Source organism: Bos indicus x Bos taurus, chromosome 8 (assembly GCF_003369695.1).
Source record: "Bos indicus x Bos taurus breed Angus x Brahman F1 hybrid chromosome 8, Bos_hybrid_MaternalHap_v2.0, whole genome shotgun sequence".
NCBI lineage: Eukaryota > Metazoa > Chordata > Mammalia > Artiodactyla > Bovidae > Bos > Bos indicus x Bos taurus.
This window is the reverse complement of record NC_040083.1, coordinates 39242712-39260667: the sequence shown is the minus strand read 5'-3', so window position 1 is coordinate 39260667 and position 17956 is coordinate 39242712. Positions and strand designations below refer to the sequence as shown.

The 17956-nt window shown below is 34.9% G+C and overlaps 1 protein-coding gene across 2 annotated transcripts in view; it reads left to right on the top strand.

The window, feature by feature from the left end:
• Positions 1–17956, top strand: part of JAK2 (Janus kinase 2) — a 118605-nt gene that overhangs the window by 45882 nt on the left and 54767 nt on the right. For both annotated transcript variants that reach the window (XM_027549343.1, XM_027549342.1), the window contains exons 4-5: positions 6007–6130; positions 17054–17171. In XM_027549343.1, coding sequence (XP_027405144.1) covers positions 6007–6130; positions 17054–17171 — 242 coding nt within the window. The remainder of the gene's footprint in view (positions 1–6006; positions 6131–17053; positions 17172–17956) is intronic.

Below are 17956 nucleotides of genomic sequence, written 5' to 3'. Positions count from 1 at the left end.
ATTTTTTTCTATGGTCACAGGGTGTACTCTATATAATTTCAATCCTCTGAAATTTTTTGAGACTTTCTTTGTTACTTAGGTTATCTACTCTCTTGTTTAATGTGTCACATGCATTTGAAAATAGTGTATAGTCTGACTTGCTAGGTGTAGTGTTCTCTAAATGTAAACTAAATTTGGTTAATTTTAAATTTTATATCCTTTGTTTATTTTTGTCTTCTCCCAATTTCTGAGAAATTTTGAATATATGTTTCTCCTTCTGGCCCTTTGTGTTTTTGCTTCATGTATTCTATTGAGCCTTGAAATTAGTGGGGCTTCCCTGGTGGCTCAGACGGTAAAGCTTCTGTTCTGCAATGCAGGAGACCAGGGTTTGATCTCTGAGTTGGAAAGATGCCCTGGAGAATGGCTACCCACTCCAACATTCTCGTGTGGACAGTTCCTTGGACCAAGGAGCCTTGTAGGATACAGTCCATGGGTCGCAAAGAGTCAGACAAGACTTTGCGACTGTCCCTTTCACTTTATTAGTGAAACACACATTGAATATTATTATATCTTCCTGTTGAGATGGCCCTCTTATTACTGTGAAGTGTTCCTTTTTATCTCAACTAATCTTTCTTTTTTTTTTTAAGTTTACTTAGTTTAATGCTAATGTTGACTCATCAGGGGTTTTTTTTTTGCCTTGTGTTTTCATGGTGTATCATTTTCCTACTTTTTAGCGTCAACCTGTCTATATCCTTTTGTTTAAATTAGTGTTAGTCACTCAATCATGCCCGAGTCTTTGCAACCCTATAGACTATAGCACACTAGACTCCTCTGTCCATGGGATTCTCCAGGCAAGAATTCTGGAGTGGGTTGCCATTTCCTCCTCCAGGGGATTGTCCCAACCCAGGGATAGAACCTGGGTTGTTTAAAGTATGTCCCTTGTAAATAACACAGTTTTCTTCTTAATAATCCAGACTGATATAATATGTATTTTAATTGGCTTATTTACATTTATGTATAATAAAATTACTGATGTGTTTGTGTTTATAACCTTATTTGTTTTGTATTTTATGTATCTTTAGGTTTCCTTCTTTTCTGCCTTTTTTAGGTTGATCAAGTATTTTTCTTTCTTTCTTTTTTTTTTTACTTTATCTCTTCTGTTGGATTTTTTTTTTTGAACTAGTTTTTGTATTTTTCTTTTGGCAGCTACCCTAGATATTATAGTGTACATTTTTTGGTTTATTACAGTCTTAAGCTAGCATGTTATTTTTCAAACAATTTGAGAATTTTATAACAATTTAACTGTATTTACTTCTTTTTGCATTTGGTGTTAGTGATCTATTTTACTTTTGTACACATCACAAACACACAGGTATACAAATTATTATTGGTTTAAATGTTTATTGTTCTTTTACTCTTTCCTATTCATTTGTCATACAGTTCCATGCTTTCATCCGTCATCATTTTCCTTCAGCATAAAGAACTCCTTTTAGTATTTCTTGTATTGCAGATCTGCTGGTGACAGATTCCTTCAACTGTTTATCTTTATTTCACTTGAACCTCTTGATACATTTTTTACCTTTGCTCAAGAAAACCAGAGCCAGACAAAAGTTAATGTGATAAAGATATACTTTTTTAAACAGTAGTAAGGAAAGCTACTCCAGTGTAGAAGCGGGCTTAATTCTGAATACAGTCTGAAAAAGTGGAAATTTATAGCCCAGGAACAAGTAGGATGGGGACACTGGGGAATCACAAATTACTGGAGGAGACATCAGGTCTGGGGGGGATTCTTGCTGAGCAGACCATGGTGATCAGATACCAGCTGGGGGATTAAAGGAGTGCAGAATTTGATCAGATATGTCAGAGGTGGCAAAATCTTGCTAAATGGATTTAAGCAGGATTCCTGCTTAAATTGGATTCTTCAAGGAAATAAACTTTTAGGGTCACTTAGGGGAGGGTTCAGAGAAGCCTAATTAAAAGTTGGTCTAGGAAAGAATCTTTGTCAGCACTATACTTTTGTGTTTTCTTGTGGTCTTTACTATCATGCACTTAATTTTTTGTTTTGTAATTCTCTAATGGCTTCTCTGGGTCATCTACGATGAGATGCTTAAAGTTAGGCAATGTTTTCATTTTTGTATTTCCCATACCCATCTTGTGCGTATTATAGAATAGAGACTGTTACTATTAGTGGAATGACTGTTCTTGGTCTAAAATGATATGGGATTGAATCACAGTTTTGGTAGTGGCTTAGAAAATAAGAAACATTTTGAATTAATTTTTTATTAAATAAAAATAAGAATAATTTGGACTTAGTGTATAGGGAAAGAAAAGGAGTTAAAAGTGACTTTGAGGTTTCTTTGAATCTATTCAGTATAATGTATATCTCAGACACAGTGTCACTGCCTTTTCTTTCTTCCTGCTGCTGCTAAGTCGCTTCAGTTGTGTCCAACTCTGTGACCCCATTGATGGCAGCCCACCAGGCTCCCCCGTCCCTGGGATCCTCCAGGCAAGAATACTAGAGTGGGTTGCCATTTCCTTCTCCAGTGCATGAAAGTGAAAAGTGAAAGTGAAGTCACTCAGTAATGTCTGACTCCTAGCGACCCCGTGGACTGCAGCCTACCAGGCTCCTCTATCCATGGGATTTTCCAGGCAACAGTACTGGAGTGGGGTGCCATCGCCTTCTCTGTTCTTTCTTCCTAGAACAGCCCAATTAACATGAACTAGTTAGAAAAAATGTGAATTAAGTAATAATATATAATTGCCATTTTGGAATAAGATGGTGTGACTAAACATGACGTAAGCACTGTCTTTTGCTTTTGTTTGCTGTGTGACCTAACCATTTTCCTTTAGGGGTGTATCCCCTTGTTCTGACCCTTTTGTGCCAATTTATATGGATACATTTGTTTTCCTATTTTAATACATATAATTAAGGTTTGGAGTCTTCTGTTAAGAAATAATTATTCAGCATTTAAAAAAATCCTGATGTTTCATCAGTATGAGTTCACTTTTCCTGCTTTGTATAATCATAATCACACTGTTGTTTGAAAATCATGACATTATCTTGTTCAGAAAAATATCCCTATCATCATATGCTAAGAATAATGGTTCCATATGCAGTTTTATTTGCATGATTACATTTAAACTAAATGACATTTTTTTGCTAAAGTTCTCTTCTTAGTACTCTTTTTTCCAAGGTAATCTCAAATCAGGTCTTTTACATTCCCTTCCTGAGTAATTTCATCTCCCACTGTGTTTCTTTTTTTTTTTTTTTTTTGTAATTGGAGTATAATTGCTTTACAAAGTTGTATTAGTTTCTGCTGTACAACAAAGTGAATCAGCTGTGTAGGGCTGAGATATATACATTTCCACTGTGTCTCATATATGTACCTGAAACACTGGCAATGTGACTTATTTTGTGGAAAGAGGTAAGGTAGTGCCTTGTACCTTCTAGATAGAAGAAATATCAAGTTTAAAGCATTTTTTCAGTGCAGAATTAGACTAGATCCAGATGGTACTCAGAGAAAATAATTACGTCTCAAATTATTAGAATAGTATTCTTTCCTGTCATCTTATGATTATTTTAAAGTTTAGAGACTAACAAGCCATTATTCTCTAGTTTCAAAGTGGCATATGTGGTGGACTCTTTGTATTCATTAGTGGCTTTTATCTGTTTTCCCCTTTCCCTTTCTTTTTAACAGGAGGCTTGCTGTTTTTATTTAATGAATTCTTTAAAAGAAAAAAGAAGTTTATTCTCCATTGTACTGTTAGCTTCCTTTTACTTTAGTCCCATCCTGATAACTAGGACCATAATCTTTGGTGAATCCTCCAAGTTTCCTGCATAATCATGTAACCCTGTGTACTTAGTTGCTCATTCATGTCTGACTCTTTGCTACCCCATGAACTATAGCCTGCCTGGCTCCTCTGACCATTACATTCTCCAGCAAGAAGACTGGAGTGGGTAGCTATTCTCTTCTCCAGAGGATCTTCCTGACCCGGGGATTGAACCTGGGTCTCCTGCATTGCAGATTCTTTACTGTCTGAGCCACCAGGGAAGCTCCCATATAATCACACGGGGATGCACAACACCCCCTCCCTGTCATACAGAGTCATTAGGATTTTGAGATCATTATTTTATAGTATGGAATCATATTATACACTCTTTATGTGCTTCTTGCTTTTTTCATGAAAACATACATTGTAAAAAATCTGTTCAAACCAACTGCCTTTGTACTAACTCATTCTTTTTATTAAATTTCATAAAGGTCCATGGAATGGATTATACCACCTCAGTTTTTTCTTATTTCCTGCTTTTGAATTTACATTTTATTTCTTTTTAATTTCTTACTACTATACTACATTTTTAGGAGTACCCAGGAGAGATTGCTGGCTTAAAAACACATTTTAAATTTTTACTGACATTGATTTCTCATGACTGCTATACAGGTACTACTTTCTCAGAAGTTGTGCTAGTTTATGTTCCTAGCAATTATGCAGTGTAGTTCCCTTTTCACTACAGTTCAGTCAGCACTAGATGCTATCCCTCTTAGGTGAATGGGGATAAAGTGATATTACTTAATTTAAATTTACATTTTCTTCAATACTAATATTTCCATTCTTTCTCTTGCTTTTTAGTCTTGTGGATTTGCTCCACTGTGAATAACTTATTTCCATTTTTTTTCCATTTTCACTTTTAATATTTTTATTTTGCCTTTTGAATCTTGATTTTTATTATAACATATTTCAAGTAATTCTTTGTGTAGAAAGATAAAATACATATCAGTGTGCTCGCTGCTTCTCAAATTTATCATTTTGTCTTAACTACAGACTTTTTTCTAATATGTTATCATGATGTCGAAAGTGTCACTTAGTCATGTTTGACTGTTTGTGACCCAATGAACTGTAACCTACCAGGCTCCTCTGTCCATGAAATTCTCCAGGCTAGAATACTGGAGTGGGTTGCCATTTCCTTTTCTAGGGGATCTTCCTGACCCAGAGATCAAACTTGGGTCTCCTGCACTGCAGGCAGATTCTCTACTCTCTGAGCCACCATCCTGATGAGTTATATTAATAGATTTTCTTAATTTAGCCATCTCTCCAATCTGCAAATAAATGAACTTTGTCATATTTTTTTCTAAGTAACATTGCTAGATTTTGTTTGCAAATGTTTAATTTAGGATTTTTGAATTTATTTTTGTAAGTAAGATTTATCCTTTTATAATATCTTTGGTTTTGATATCGTGGTCAAACTGAATTTAAAAATGTGTCGGTTTTCCTGTTCTCTTTTTTCTTAGTATTTGTTTCTGATTTAATTGAAATGTGAATAGAAAATATGGTATGTATGACCAGTCTCTGGTATTTTTGGAGACTTGTTTTTAGCCTCCACATGATTGGTATGTACTTGTGTGGGTTCTCTCTGTGTTTGGAAATAATATACATTATTTAATTTTGTGGTTTAAGTGTTCTATATGATTTTTAAAGTTCACTGGCCTTCAGCCTTTTGTTAATGTACCTTCTAAAATTTTTTTGAAAAAAAATCACATATCCTTGCATTTTAAGTTGATGTTTAAAAGTTTTCATTGTACGTTTAAATAGTTCAGAGAATATAATAAAAAGTATATTGTGTAAAACTTGATATTTAAAAATAAAACTGTTTCATTGTTCTTTTTAAAGCACCTGGTGACTCAAATATTTTCGTTATTTGGTACCCTCAGTATTATTTAAAACAATATTGTTGGGTTAACCCAGTATTATTGGGTCAACTTTACTGTACAAGACAACTAAAAAACCTAGGTAAACTGTTTTTTATAATATATTTGAAAGAATCCTAGCAGTCAAATGTTACAATATAGGGGGAAAATATATTTAATTAAGAACTTACTTGTAAGTGGTGTTGAACCAGAAGATTTTGACTGCTGCTGCATTTTGCACAGATTTTAAGAGTTATTGCTTCAGCCCCACTGCAGATTATAGATGTTATTGTAAATGTACTTTAATATCTGTAATAATTTGTTTCTGTTTCTTTCTTAGGAATCACACCTGTATATCACAGTATGTTTGCTTTAATGAGTGAAACAGAAAGGATCTGGTATCCACCCAACCATGTCTTCCATATAGATGAATCAACCAGGCAAAACGTACTCTACAGAATCAGGTACTTTCTCCAGTAAAGTAGTCACTTTTAACTTAATGGTAAAAGGCAAAGTGGGAGAAATTACCAACCATACTTTTTAATTGCAAGGTCTTTAGTATCGGAGACCAGAACCAATTAGCATCTAATCTTCATTTGGGCTTCCCAGGTGGTACTAGTGGAAAAGAACCCACCTGCCAATGCAGGAGATGTAAGAGACATGGGTTTGATCCCTGGGTTGGGAAAAATCTCCTGGACTGGCAACCCAGTCCAGTATTCTAGCCTGGAGAATCTCATGGACAGAGGAGCCTGGTGGACTACAGTCCATAAGATGGTAGAGTCTGACACTACTAAAGCAACTTAGTATGCACGCAACACACTTCTTCTTTTAAGAGTCTCTTTCCCCACTAGATAAAGTGTTCATACATGCTCTTTTACTAGAATGCTCTGAGAATAAAGCTGTTTTGGTAGGGTGCTACTTTTCCACTTAAGACTATAAGTAAAATTTGAAAAGGATAAGAATGACCTTTACTTGAAAAATCCTAAATGTTTGGAATACTGATAATTTCTCAGAAAACTTGATGTTTTATATAATAATCTGTGATCTCACATCCATTCTTTTTAAAAACTTTTTTCAGTTGAAGTGAGGGAAGGATAAGATTTTGCCAGTGGTTATTTACAACCTCAAATTACAAATTGTGTAATAATTTTTGGTGATATGTAATACCAATTTAGAGAAATCCAGAGGTATTTTATGATTTAAAAGGATGAAACAAAGAAATAAGTCCAGTCTGTTCTTACTTCTGAATCTGAAATAGATCAGTTCCATAGAGAGTTAGTGTTGCATAGTAAAACATGACCATGAACTCATTCATGATTATAAAAAGGAAAGAAAACCTTAGTAAACTAAAAGTTAAGAGAGACATTCATACCATGATTAAAGGATATCTGCAAAAACCATGTGGCAAATAATATTCTTAAATGATAAAATATTAGCATCATTCTCTTCTAAAGTCAGGAATAAGATAAAAAGCAAAGATAACATGTATATAGTTATCTACTTGTATATAGGATTTTGGTGGAGTTCCTAACCAATACAGTAAAACAGGAACAATATTTCATAATTGAGAACAAAGAAGGAAAAAGTCATTATTTGGAAATGATATGATTATTAACAAAAAAATATGAGCAAATCTACAGGCATCCGTAATAACCATTCAGCCCAAGGCTGTATTTATGGGATCAGTATGTTAAGTACCATAAACAAACAGAAAGGAGGTCACTTAAAATAAAGACTAATAAAAGCAAAAAAACATAAGGTACTTAAAATTAAACCTATTCAAATTTATTAAGACTTTTATGCAGGTTTTAAGACTTTTCAAATTTGTGTTATTTAAAGAAGCAGAGTAATATGCAACATATGTTTCACAGAATATCAGTATCTTATTAAGAATATTTTCTTTATCAATTTCTATAATTTCTTTCTGTAATCAGCAAGTAGTGTATCTTTTTATTTTAAAATGTCTGTAGAGCAGTAATCTGCAGTCTTTTTCTATAAGAAGTCAGATAGTAAATATTTTAGGCGTTGTGGGGAATAGTTTGCTGATCTCTTCTAAAGAATTAAAAAATGTTTCCCTTATCAAATTCACGACTTCCTCCTACTTTTAAATTAAGGGAGCACATATGCACTGCTACCTATAATCACAAGTACTAAGGATAATGTAACCAGAAACTGCCCCAAAGAGATTTTATATAATTTTTAAAAATTCTGCCTGTCTGTGGTTTAGAGGCTCTTCTTCATTTCCTTTATTACATATTTATGGGTTATTTCAGAATCAACATAAAAGAGCAACAATTATTAAACTGTGTTGGAGAACTTATAATGTATAAAGATGTGATTTATATGACAAATATAGAATAAAGGGAATGAAAGAGAGTTTTGTATTGTATTAAAATTAAGTTGATATTAATAAGAACTAGATTGTTTAAGTTACAATGTCTTTTGTAATTCTCCGAGAGACTTATATGCCAAAATTCAAAAATATATAGTAAAAGATAAAGTAAGAGACTTAATGTATTAATAATACACTAGAAACTTAATGTATTAATAATATACTAGAAAATATCTATAGCAATAATGAAACAAATGAACAAAAAGACAAAAAAATCCTAGTAGAAGCAAGATGACAGACATAATACTTTATTAACAGTAATAGCCTTAAGTGTAAATGAATTAAACTCTTAAAAGGCAGAGACTGAATAACTCAATTTTTAAAAAATACATGTTACATCCTGTCTATAAGAGGCACACTTTGCACTCAAAAATACAAATAACTTGAAAGTAAAGGATTGAAGAAGATATACCAGGCATTGAGTAACCAAAGGAGAGTTGAGAAGCTATATTATCAAGCAAAGTTGATTATAAGATATATGTTGTTGCTAGAGGTAGGGGAGGGACATTTTATAATGATCAAGGAGTTTATCCATTAGGAAGCATAATATTTGCTTGTAATTACTATAAGTTGGATCCAACGACAGAGCTCCAAAATAAATGAAGCAACAATGAAAAAATTAAAAGGAAAACTGGACAGTTCAACAATAATAGTTGGAGACTTCAATGCCTCACTTTCAGTAACGGACAGAACAACCAGACTGAAGATCAATCTGCATGGAAATAGAAGACTTGAACAACACTGTGAACTAGCTAGACATACAAACATAGAACACTGTACCTAATGACAGGACAGTGCATATTCTCTTCAAGTGCATAGGAAATATTCTCCAGGTTAGACCATATGTTAGTCCATCAAATGAATCTCAGTAAATTTACAAATATTGAAATCATACAAAGTATGTTCTCTGACCACTGTGGAAGTAAATTAGAACTCATTAACAGTAGGAAAACTGGGCAGTTCACAAATATGTGGTAATTGACACTATTCTAAATAAATAATGGGTCAAAGAAGAAATCACAAAGGAAAATAGAAAATATTTTGATATAACTGGAAATGAAAACGGATCATGTGAAAACTTAGGGTGAGTGAGTGAAGTCACTCAGTCATGTCCGACTCTTTGTGACCCCATGGACTGTAGCCTACCACGTGCCTCCATCCATGGAATTTTCCAGGCAAGAGTACTGGAGTGGGTTGCCATTTCCTTCTCCAGAGGATCTTCCTGACCCAGGGATTGAACCTGGTTCTCCTGCATTGTAGGCAGATGCTTTACCATCTGAGCCTTAGGGTATGCAGCTAAAAACCATGCTTTAAAGTAAATTCATAGTTGTAAAAACTATATTAAAAAAGTTCTCAAATCAATAACATTCCATTTTAACAAAGTAGAAAAAGAAGAGTAAATGAAACTGAAAGCAAGTTAAAGAAAGGAAATAATAAAGATCAGAGTAGAGATAAATGAAATAGAGGATAGAAAAACAAGAGAAAATGAGGAAACCAAAAGTTGGTTGGTTCCTTGAAAAGATCAACAGTATCAGTAAAGCTTTAACTAGATAAAGAGAGAAGCTTAAATTATTAAAATCAGGAATAAAAGAGGTAATATTACTGTGACCTTACAGAAATAAAAAGGATTATAAGAAACAGCTGTATGCCAACAAACTACATAACCAAGATGAAATAGAAAAATGCTTAGAAAGACACAAACTATAGAACTGACAAAGAAATAGAACATGTGAATTGACCTTAACAAGTAAAGAAATAGAATTCAATTAGTAATTAAAAAACAACAAATAAAACAAAAAGCTTTGCACAAGGAGAGCCCAGATCCAAGTGGCTTTACTGGTGAATTCTATTAAACTTTTAAGGATATGTTGATACTTGTTGTTGTTCAGTTGGTAAATCTTGTCCAACTTTGTGACCTCATGGACTGTAGCTTGCCAGGCTCCTCTGCCCCTCCTCTATTTCCCAGAGTTGGCTCAGGTTCATGTCCATTGAGTCAGTGATGCTATCTAACCATCTTATCCTCTGCTGTCCATTTCTCCTTTTGCCTTCAATCTTTCCCAAAATTAGGGTCTTTTCCAGTGAGTCGGCTTTTCACATCGCGTGGCCAAAGTATTAAGCTTCAGCTTCAGCAGCATTCCTTCCAGTGAATATTTAAGGTTGATTTCCTTTAGGATTTACTGGTTTGATCTTCTTGCAGTCCAGGGAACTCTCAAGAGTCTTCTCCAGCACCACAATTCAAAAGCATCAATTCTTCTGTACTCAGCCTTCTTTATGGTCTGCCTCTCACATCCTTACATAACTACTGGAAAAACCATAGTTTTGACATGCGGACCTTTGTTGGCAAAGTGATGTCTTTGCTTTTTAATATGCTCTCTAGGTTTGTCATAGCTTTCATTTCAAGGAGCGAGCGTCTTTTAATTTCATAGCAGCAGTCACCGTTCACAGTGATTTTGGAGCCCAAGAGAATAAAATCTATCATTGTTTATACTTTTTCTTCTTCTATTTGCCATGAAGTGATGCGACCGGATGCCATGACCTTAGTATTTTGAATGTTGAGTTTCAAGTCAGTTTTTTCACTCTTTTCTTTCACCTTCGTCAAGAAGGTCTTTACTTCCTCTTCACTTTCTGCCATTAGAGTGGTATTATCTGCATATCTGGGGTTGTTGATATTTCTCCCAGCAATCTTGATTCCAGCTGTGATTCATCCAGCCCAGCATTTCACATAATGTACTCTGCATAGAAATTAAATAAGCAGGGTGACAATATACAGCCTTGTCATATTCCTTTTCTGGTTTTGAACCAGTCACTTGTTCCATGTCCAGATCTGACTGTTGCTTCTTGACCCGCAGACAGAATTCTCAGGAAACAGATAAGATGGTCTGCTACTCCCTTCTGTTTAAGCACTTTCCACAGTTGTGATCCACACAGTCAAAGGCTTTAGCATAGTCAATGCAGCAGAAGTAGATGCTTTTCTGAAATTCCCTTGCTTTCTTGATAGTCCAGCGAATGTTGGCAATTTGATCTCTGGTTCCTCTGCCTTTTCTAAACCCAACTTGTACAGCTGGAAATTCTCAGCTCATGTACTCCTAAAGCCTAGCTTGAAGGATTTTGAGCATAATCTTGCTAGCATGTGAAATGAATGGAATTGTATGATAGTTGGAACTTTCTTTGGCATTGCCCTTCTTTGTCATTAGAATGAAAACTGAACTTTTCCAGTCCAGCAGCCATGGCCGAGTTTTCCAAATTTGTTGACATGTTGAGTATAGTACTTTAATAGCATCATCTTTTAGAATTTTAAATAGCTTAGCTGGAGTTTTGTCACCTCCACTAGCTTTGTTCGTAGTAATGCTTTCTAAGGCCCACTTGACTTCCCACTCCAGGATGTCCAGCTCTAGGTGAATGACCACACCATCATGGTTTTCTGGCTCATTAAGACCTTTGTTGTATAGTTCTTCTGTGTATTCTTGCCATTTCTTCTTAATCTCTTCTGCTTCTGTTAGGTCCTTATTGTTTCTGTTCTTTATTGTGCCCATTCTCGCATGAAATGTTCCCTTTATGGTTTTGGTCACTGCCTCATATACAGTGTTACAAAACTCTGCCTGTAGTTCTTCACATACTCTACCAGATCTGCTCCCTTGAATCTATTTGTCACCTCCACTGTATAATCATAACAGATGTGATTTAGGTCATACTTGAATGACCTAGTAATTTTCCCTACTTTTTTCAATTTAAGCTTAAGTTTTACAGTAAGAAGTTCATGATCTGATCCACAGTCAGCACCAGGTCTCCCTTTTTTTTTTTTTTAAACTGACTGTATAGAGCTTCTCCATCTTTAATTGTGAAGAACATAATCACTCCAGTTTCAATAGTGACACTCTGGTGATGTCCATGTGTAGAGTCATCTCTTGGGTTGTTGAAAGAGGGTGTTTGCTAATGATCACTGTGTTCTCTTGACAAAACTGTGGTAGCCTTTGCCCTGCTTCATTTTGTACTATAAGGCCAAACTTGCCTGTTATTTCAGGTATCTCTTGACTTCCTGCTTTTGCATTCCAATCTCCTGTGATGAAAAGGACATTGTTTTTGTGTGTTAGTTCTAGAAAGTGTTATAGGTCTTCATAGAAATGATCAGTTTCTGCATCAGTGGTTAGGACATACATTTGGATTATAGTGATGTTGAATGGGTTGCTTTGGAAACAAAGGTCATTCTGTTGTTTTGAAGATTGCACCCAGGTACTGTATTTTGGACTCTTGTTGATTATGAGCTCTATTTCATTTCTTCTAAGGAATTCTTTCCCACAATAGATATAATGGTCATCTGAGTTAAATTCACCCATGACTGTCCATTTTAATTCACTGATTTTGATTCCTAAGATGTACTTGTTCAGTCTTGCCATCTCCTGTTTTATTATGTCTAATTCACTTTGATTCATGAACCTAACATTCCAGATTCATATGCAGTGTTGTTCTTTACTGCATTGGACTTTACTTTCACCATGAGACACATCCACAGCTGTATGCTATTTCTTGTATGGCCCAGCTACTTCATTCTTACTGGAGCTAATAGAAATTGCCCTCTACTCTTTCCAAGTAATATACTGGGCACCTCCTGACCTGGGTAGGGGTTGGCTCATATTCTGTTGGTATATATTTTTGCTTTTTCATACTGTCCATGGGGCTTTCCAGGCAAGAATACTTGAGTAGGTTGCCATTACCTCTTCCAGTTGACCATGATTTGTCAGAACTCTCCACTATGACCCCTCCTTCTTGGGTTACCATGCATGCCATGGCTCATAGCTTCATTGAGTTATACAAGTCCCTTCACTGTGACAAGACTGTGATCCATGAAGGGGAATGTTGATACTGAAAGAAGTGAAAGTGTTAATCGTTCAGTCGTGTCCAACTCTTTGCTCCCGATGGATTGTAGCCTTGTCAGGCTCCTCTGTCTATGGGGTTCCCCAGGCAGGAATATTGGAGTGGGTTGCCATTTCCTTTTCCAGGGGATCTTTCCTGACCCCAGGGATCAAACCCAGGTCTCCTGCATTGTAGTCACATTCTTTACCATCTGAGCCACCAGGGAAACCCCTGTTAGTTATTCCCAAAAAGTGAAAAGGAGGAAACACTTCCCAACTCATTCCATAAGTTCTCCATTACTCTAATACCAAATCCAGACAAAGAAGTCCAAAAAATAAGAAAGCTACAGACCAATGTCTTTTATAAACATAGGTGTAAAAATCATCAAGAAAATACTAGCAAACCAAATCTACCTATATATAAAAAGGATTAAATATTGACCAGGTAGAGATTATCCTAGGATATTGCTTTAACATCTCAAAATCAGTATAATGTACCATATTAGAATAAAGAGCCAAAGCATATCTTAATAAACATGGAAGAAAAACTTTTAACAGAATCTAATATTCTGCTGTAATCAAAATACTAAACACAACAGGAATGGACTGGAACTTCCTCAGTATGATAAAGGATCTGTGAAAAACTCCAAAGCTAATCTAATACTTGATAGTGAAAAGCTTAATGCTTTCTTCCAAAGATCAAAAACAAGACCAGAATATCTGCTGTCACCACTTCTGTTGAACACTGTAGAACAGATTCTAGACAGGGAAATATGTCAAGGAAAACAAATACAGGGCATCTGTATTGGAAAAGAAGAGATAAAACTCTCTATTCCCAGATATTAGGATCTAGTATATGTGAAATCCTAAGAAATTAATAAACTATTAGAACTAATAAAAGAGCTCAGCCTGGTTGTAAGATAGAAATTCAAAGTGTTGTATTTCTGTATGCTAGGAATTATAGTACAAATGTGAAATTAATAAAATTCCATTTACAATAGCATAAAAGAATACTTTGATTTAAACCTAACAAAAGAATTGCAGAATTTGTACACTTAGAAATATAAAATATCATTGAAGGAAATTAGAGAAACACCTAAATAAATGGAAAACTGTCTCATGTTTGTGTATAGGAAGATTTAATACGGCAATAGTCCCATCATCAAGCTTTATTTTCAGTGTGATCTCCACTGAAATTCTGTGTTTATTCTAGAAATTGACAGATAATCATAAAATTTGTGAAAAATTAGAGTCTTGAAAAAGAGCAAAGTAGGAAGATTCACATTTCTTATTTCAAAACTTAGTCCACAATCATAGTTATTAAGACTGTTGTACTGACTTCAGGTTAGGTATATACATTAATGGAATAAATTGAAAGTCCAAAAATAATCTCTCATATTATGGTAGTAGACTTTAGGCAAGGGTGCCGTGACAATTCATGGGGAAAGAATAGTCTTTTCTACAATGATTCTGGGACAACTGAATATCCACATGTAGAGTAATAAACTTAGACCACCAATTTACACCATTGACCAAAAAGTAACTTAAAATGGATCATAGACCTTAATTTAGTGGCTAAAACTATAAAATTCTTAGCAGAAAACATAGGACTGTATCTTTGTGTACTTAAAGTAGGCAGTGATTTCAATATGGCACCAAAAGCGTAAGCAACAACAAAATAGGTTAGTTGGGATTCATCAACATATGTTTGTGCATCAAAGGATACTGACAAGAATGTGAAAAGAGAACCCACAGAATGGAAGAAAATGTTTGTAAATCATGTATCTGACAGATACCTTATATCTATAATATGTAAAGAACTCTAACAGCTCAGTATAATGACAAATAACCCAGTTAAAATAAATGGGCCAAGTTTTGAATAGCCCTTTCTCTAAAGAAAACATTCAAAGGATCAAAAATCATGTGAAAAGATACTCAACATCATTACTCATTAGAGAAATGTAAATCGGAACCACAGTGGGATATCATTTACCCACTAGAATGGCAAGCATTAAAAAGATGGACAGTAATTATCAGTTTTTCAAATTAACTCTTATTAAGTGGGACACAGTGTACCAGATACATTTCAACAATAAACTGCAAAAGGAATTGAAGCAGAAAAGTTTATTACTCACTGGTCCTTGAGGACATACCAGCATGCCTTAAGGTGTCACATGGAAGAGTTAAGGCACACTGCAGATAGAGTCAGCCCTGGAGTACATGCCTTTATTAGGGTTTGTGGGTGAGTGCTCCTGGACTAAGGCTAGACTCATTTCAAAAGAGCTGGGTTTTGGTAAGCCATATGGGCGTCCACTGAAGAGGCACATAGGGATGGGCATGGAGAGTCAGGGATGACTATGGATCGCAAAGGCTATTGGGGAAATTGTATCAGGAACTTGTAATTGCTTGCGACTCTGCAAATTTCTATCTGGAGCGTGCATTTGTGTGGGGATTAATGTCAGTTTAAGGTCCGTATAGAGTCGGACACGACTGAGCAACTGATCTGATCTGATCTGAAGGTCCGTATAGGATTCTTGAGCAAACAAAATGAATGCTGAGTCGGCAGTACCATAGAAAAATTCAGCTTAAACTCTTCCACCCAAGTGTTGGCAAGGATGTGACCTATTGGGGCACTCATAAATTTTTGTTAGAAGTATAAAATAATCCAGCTGCTTTGAAAGAGAGTTTGGCTACTCCTTAAAAAGATAAACATAAAATTTCATATGATTCAGCAGTGCCATCCAGGTATATATACAAGAGAAATGAAAATATACATCCTCAGGAAAAAAAAAACTTGTATATAATTATTAATAACAACATTATTCACAACAGCAAAAAGGTGGAAACAAACCAAATGTCCATAAATTGATGAACAGTTAAATAAATGTGATACATCCATACAATGAAAATCTAACTGGGCAATGAAAAGAAATGAAGTACTAACATATGCTATAAATATGGGTGATCCTTGAAAACATTATGCTAAGTGAAAAAAGGTAGAAAAATCCACATTATATGATCCCATTTATATAAAATGTCTAGAATAGATAAATTTATAGAAACAGAGTAATAGTAACTTAGGGTTGGGGAGTAGATATGGGTGGCTTGGGTATGACTGCTAGTGAGAATGGAATTTCTTTTATGGAAGATAAATATGTTCTAAGTTAGGTTGTGGTGATATTTGTACAGTGCCTTGAATATACTAAAAACATTGAACTTTTAATGAAGTATGTCTCAGTAGAGCTGTGAAAGCAGTATAGAAATTTTTTTGTTTCTTTGAAGGACAAGTTTGTCACATCCATTTTTTTTAAAAATTGAAGTATAGTTGATTTACAATGTTGTGCTAGTTTCTGGTGTTCAGCAAAGTGATTCAAGTTATACATATTTATGTATATTGTTTTTTATATTCTTTTCCATTATGGCTTATTACAGGATATTGAATATCCCTGTGCTATACAGTAGGACCTGGTTGTTTATCCATTCTATATATAATAGTTTGTATCTGCTAACTGCAAACTCTCGATCCAGCCTTCCCCGACTCCCCTATCCCTTTGGCAACCTCAAGTCTGTTATCTCTGTCTGTGAGTCTGTTTCTATTTCATAGATAAGTTCATTTGTGTCATATTTTAGAGTCCACATATAAGTGATATCATGTGGTGTTTGTCTTTCTCTTTCTTTATGACTTTGCTTAATAAGATAATCTCTGGGTGCATCCATGTAGCTGCCAGTGGTATTATTTCATTCTTTTTAATGTAATCTCCATTTTTAAAAAGAAGACACAATTGTTTTCACACCAAATTTAACATTTTCACATTCTTCCATTGATGTTTCTAGAATTATATAAAGTTTTTTTGTTAATGTTGTATTTCTACATTCCTCTATTTTCTGTTATTGCTTCTTTGAAATAACAGATTGAAGAAGGCAGATTATGAATTTTAAACTTATGTTTCTTATATTTTCTGCCTATATTATTACTGTGGTTTTATCCGTATTTTCTTTTATCCTCACTTTATATTTAACACTCTTGGTTGTGTTTTCTGATTATGGAATAATACCTTCTGGTAGACTGGAACTGGTTGTATATACACAGTATATCTGTTTTAGAACTGTTTGGAGGCTGACTGAATATTTTAACTGTCTTGTAGATTTTACTTCCCTTACTGGTATTGTAATGGCAGCAACAGAACCTATCGACATGGAATAGCTCGAGGTGCTGAAGCTCCTCTTCTTGATGACTTTGTCATGTCTTACCTTTTTGCTCAGGTATGATTATATTATCTTCATTGTACATGTGTTAAATTATAAATATCTTGCTGTATAGTATATTTCTTGATCAGGAAATTATTCGCATGTGGGAAAATTGATGCTCTGTATGCATAGCAGGTGCAGAGAGGTAACAAAATTGAGTCTTTTATCACTAATTTTTAATCCCATAGCTTTTGGATGTATGTGCATTTGTGCCAAGTCATACCCGACTCTTTGCTGCGACTCCATGGACTGTAGCCTGCCAGGCTCCTCTGTCAATGGAGTTTCCTAGGCAAGAGTACTGGAGGGGGCTGCCATTTCCTACTCCAGGGGATCTTCCCAACCCAGGGATCGAACCGGCGTCTCTTGTGTTTCCTGCATTGGCAAGCAGATTCTTTACCACTGATGCCACCTAGGAAGCCCATGGCTTATGGATAATAGACTCTAAATTATAAAGATTCCTAGAATTGGCCCTTTTGAATTTTCTTTTTATTTTAGTGCTTTAAATCATTTTAAGAATTTCACAAAGTTTGGACTGAGTTTTACAGCATGATTCATGTAGACAGACCTAAGTGGCTGGAATACGGGACAGTGAATTTTCTTTAGAGGGATTTTAAAGAAATTCCTAAACAGTTTCAGACTTTTATTAGTGGGTAGCGAAATGTAAAGAAAGTAAGTAACTGCATAAAAAGCGAACTATCAATATACAGCAGTATGTGTAGCCCCTCACAGGAGGGGAGCTGTTTGTTGATACTTAGCCTGAAAACTGTGTTCCAGTTACTTGTTTATTAATACTGTTTGAT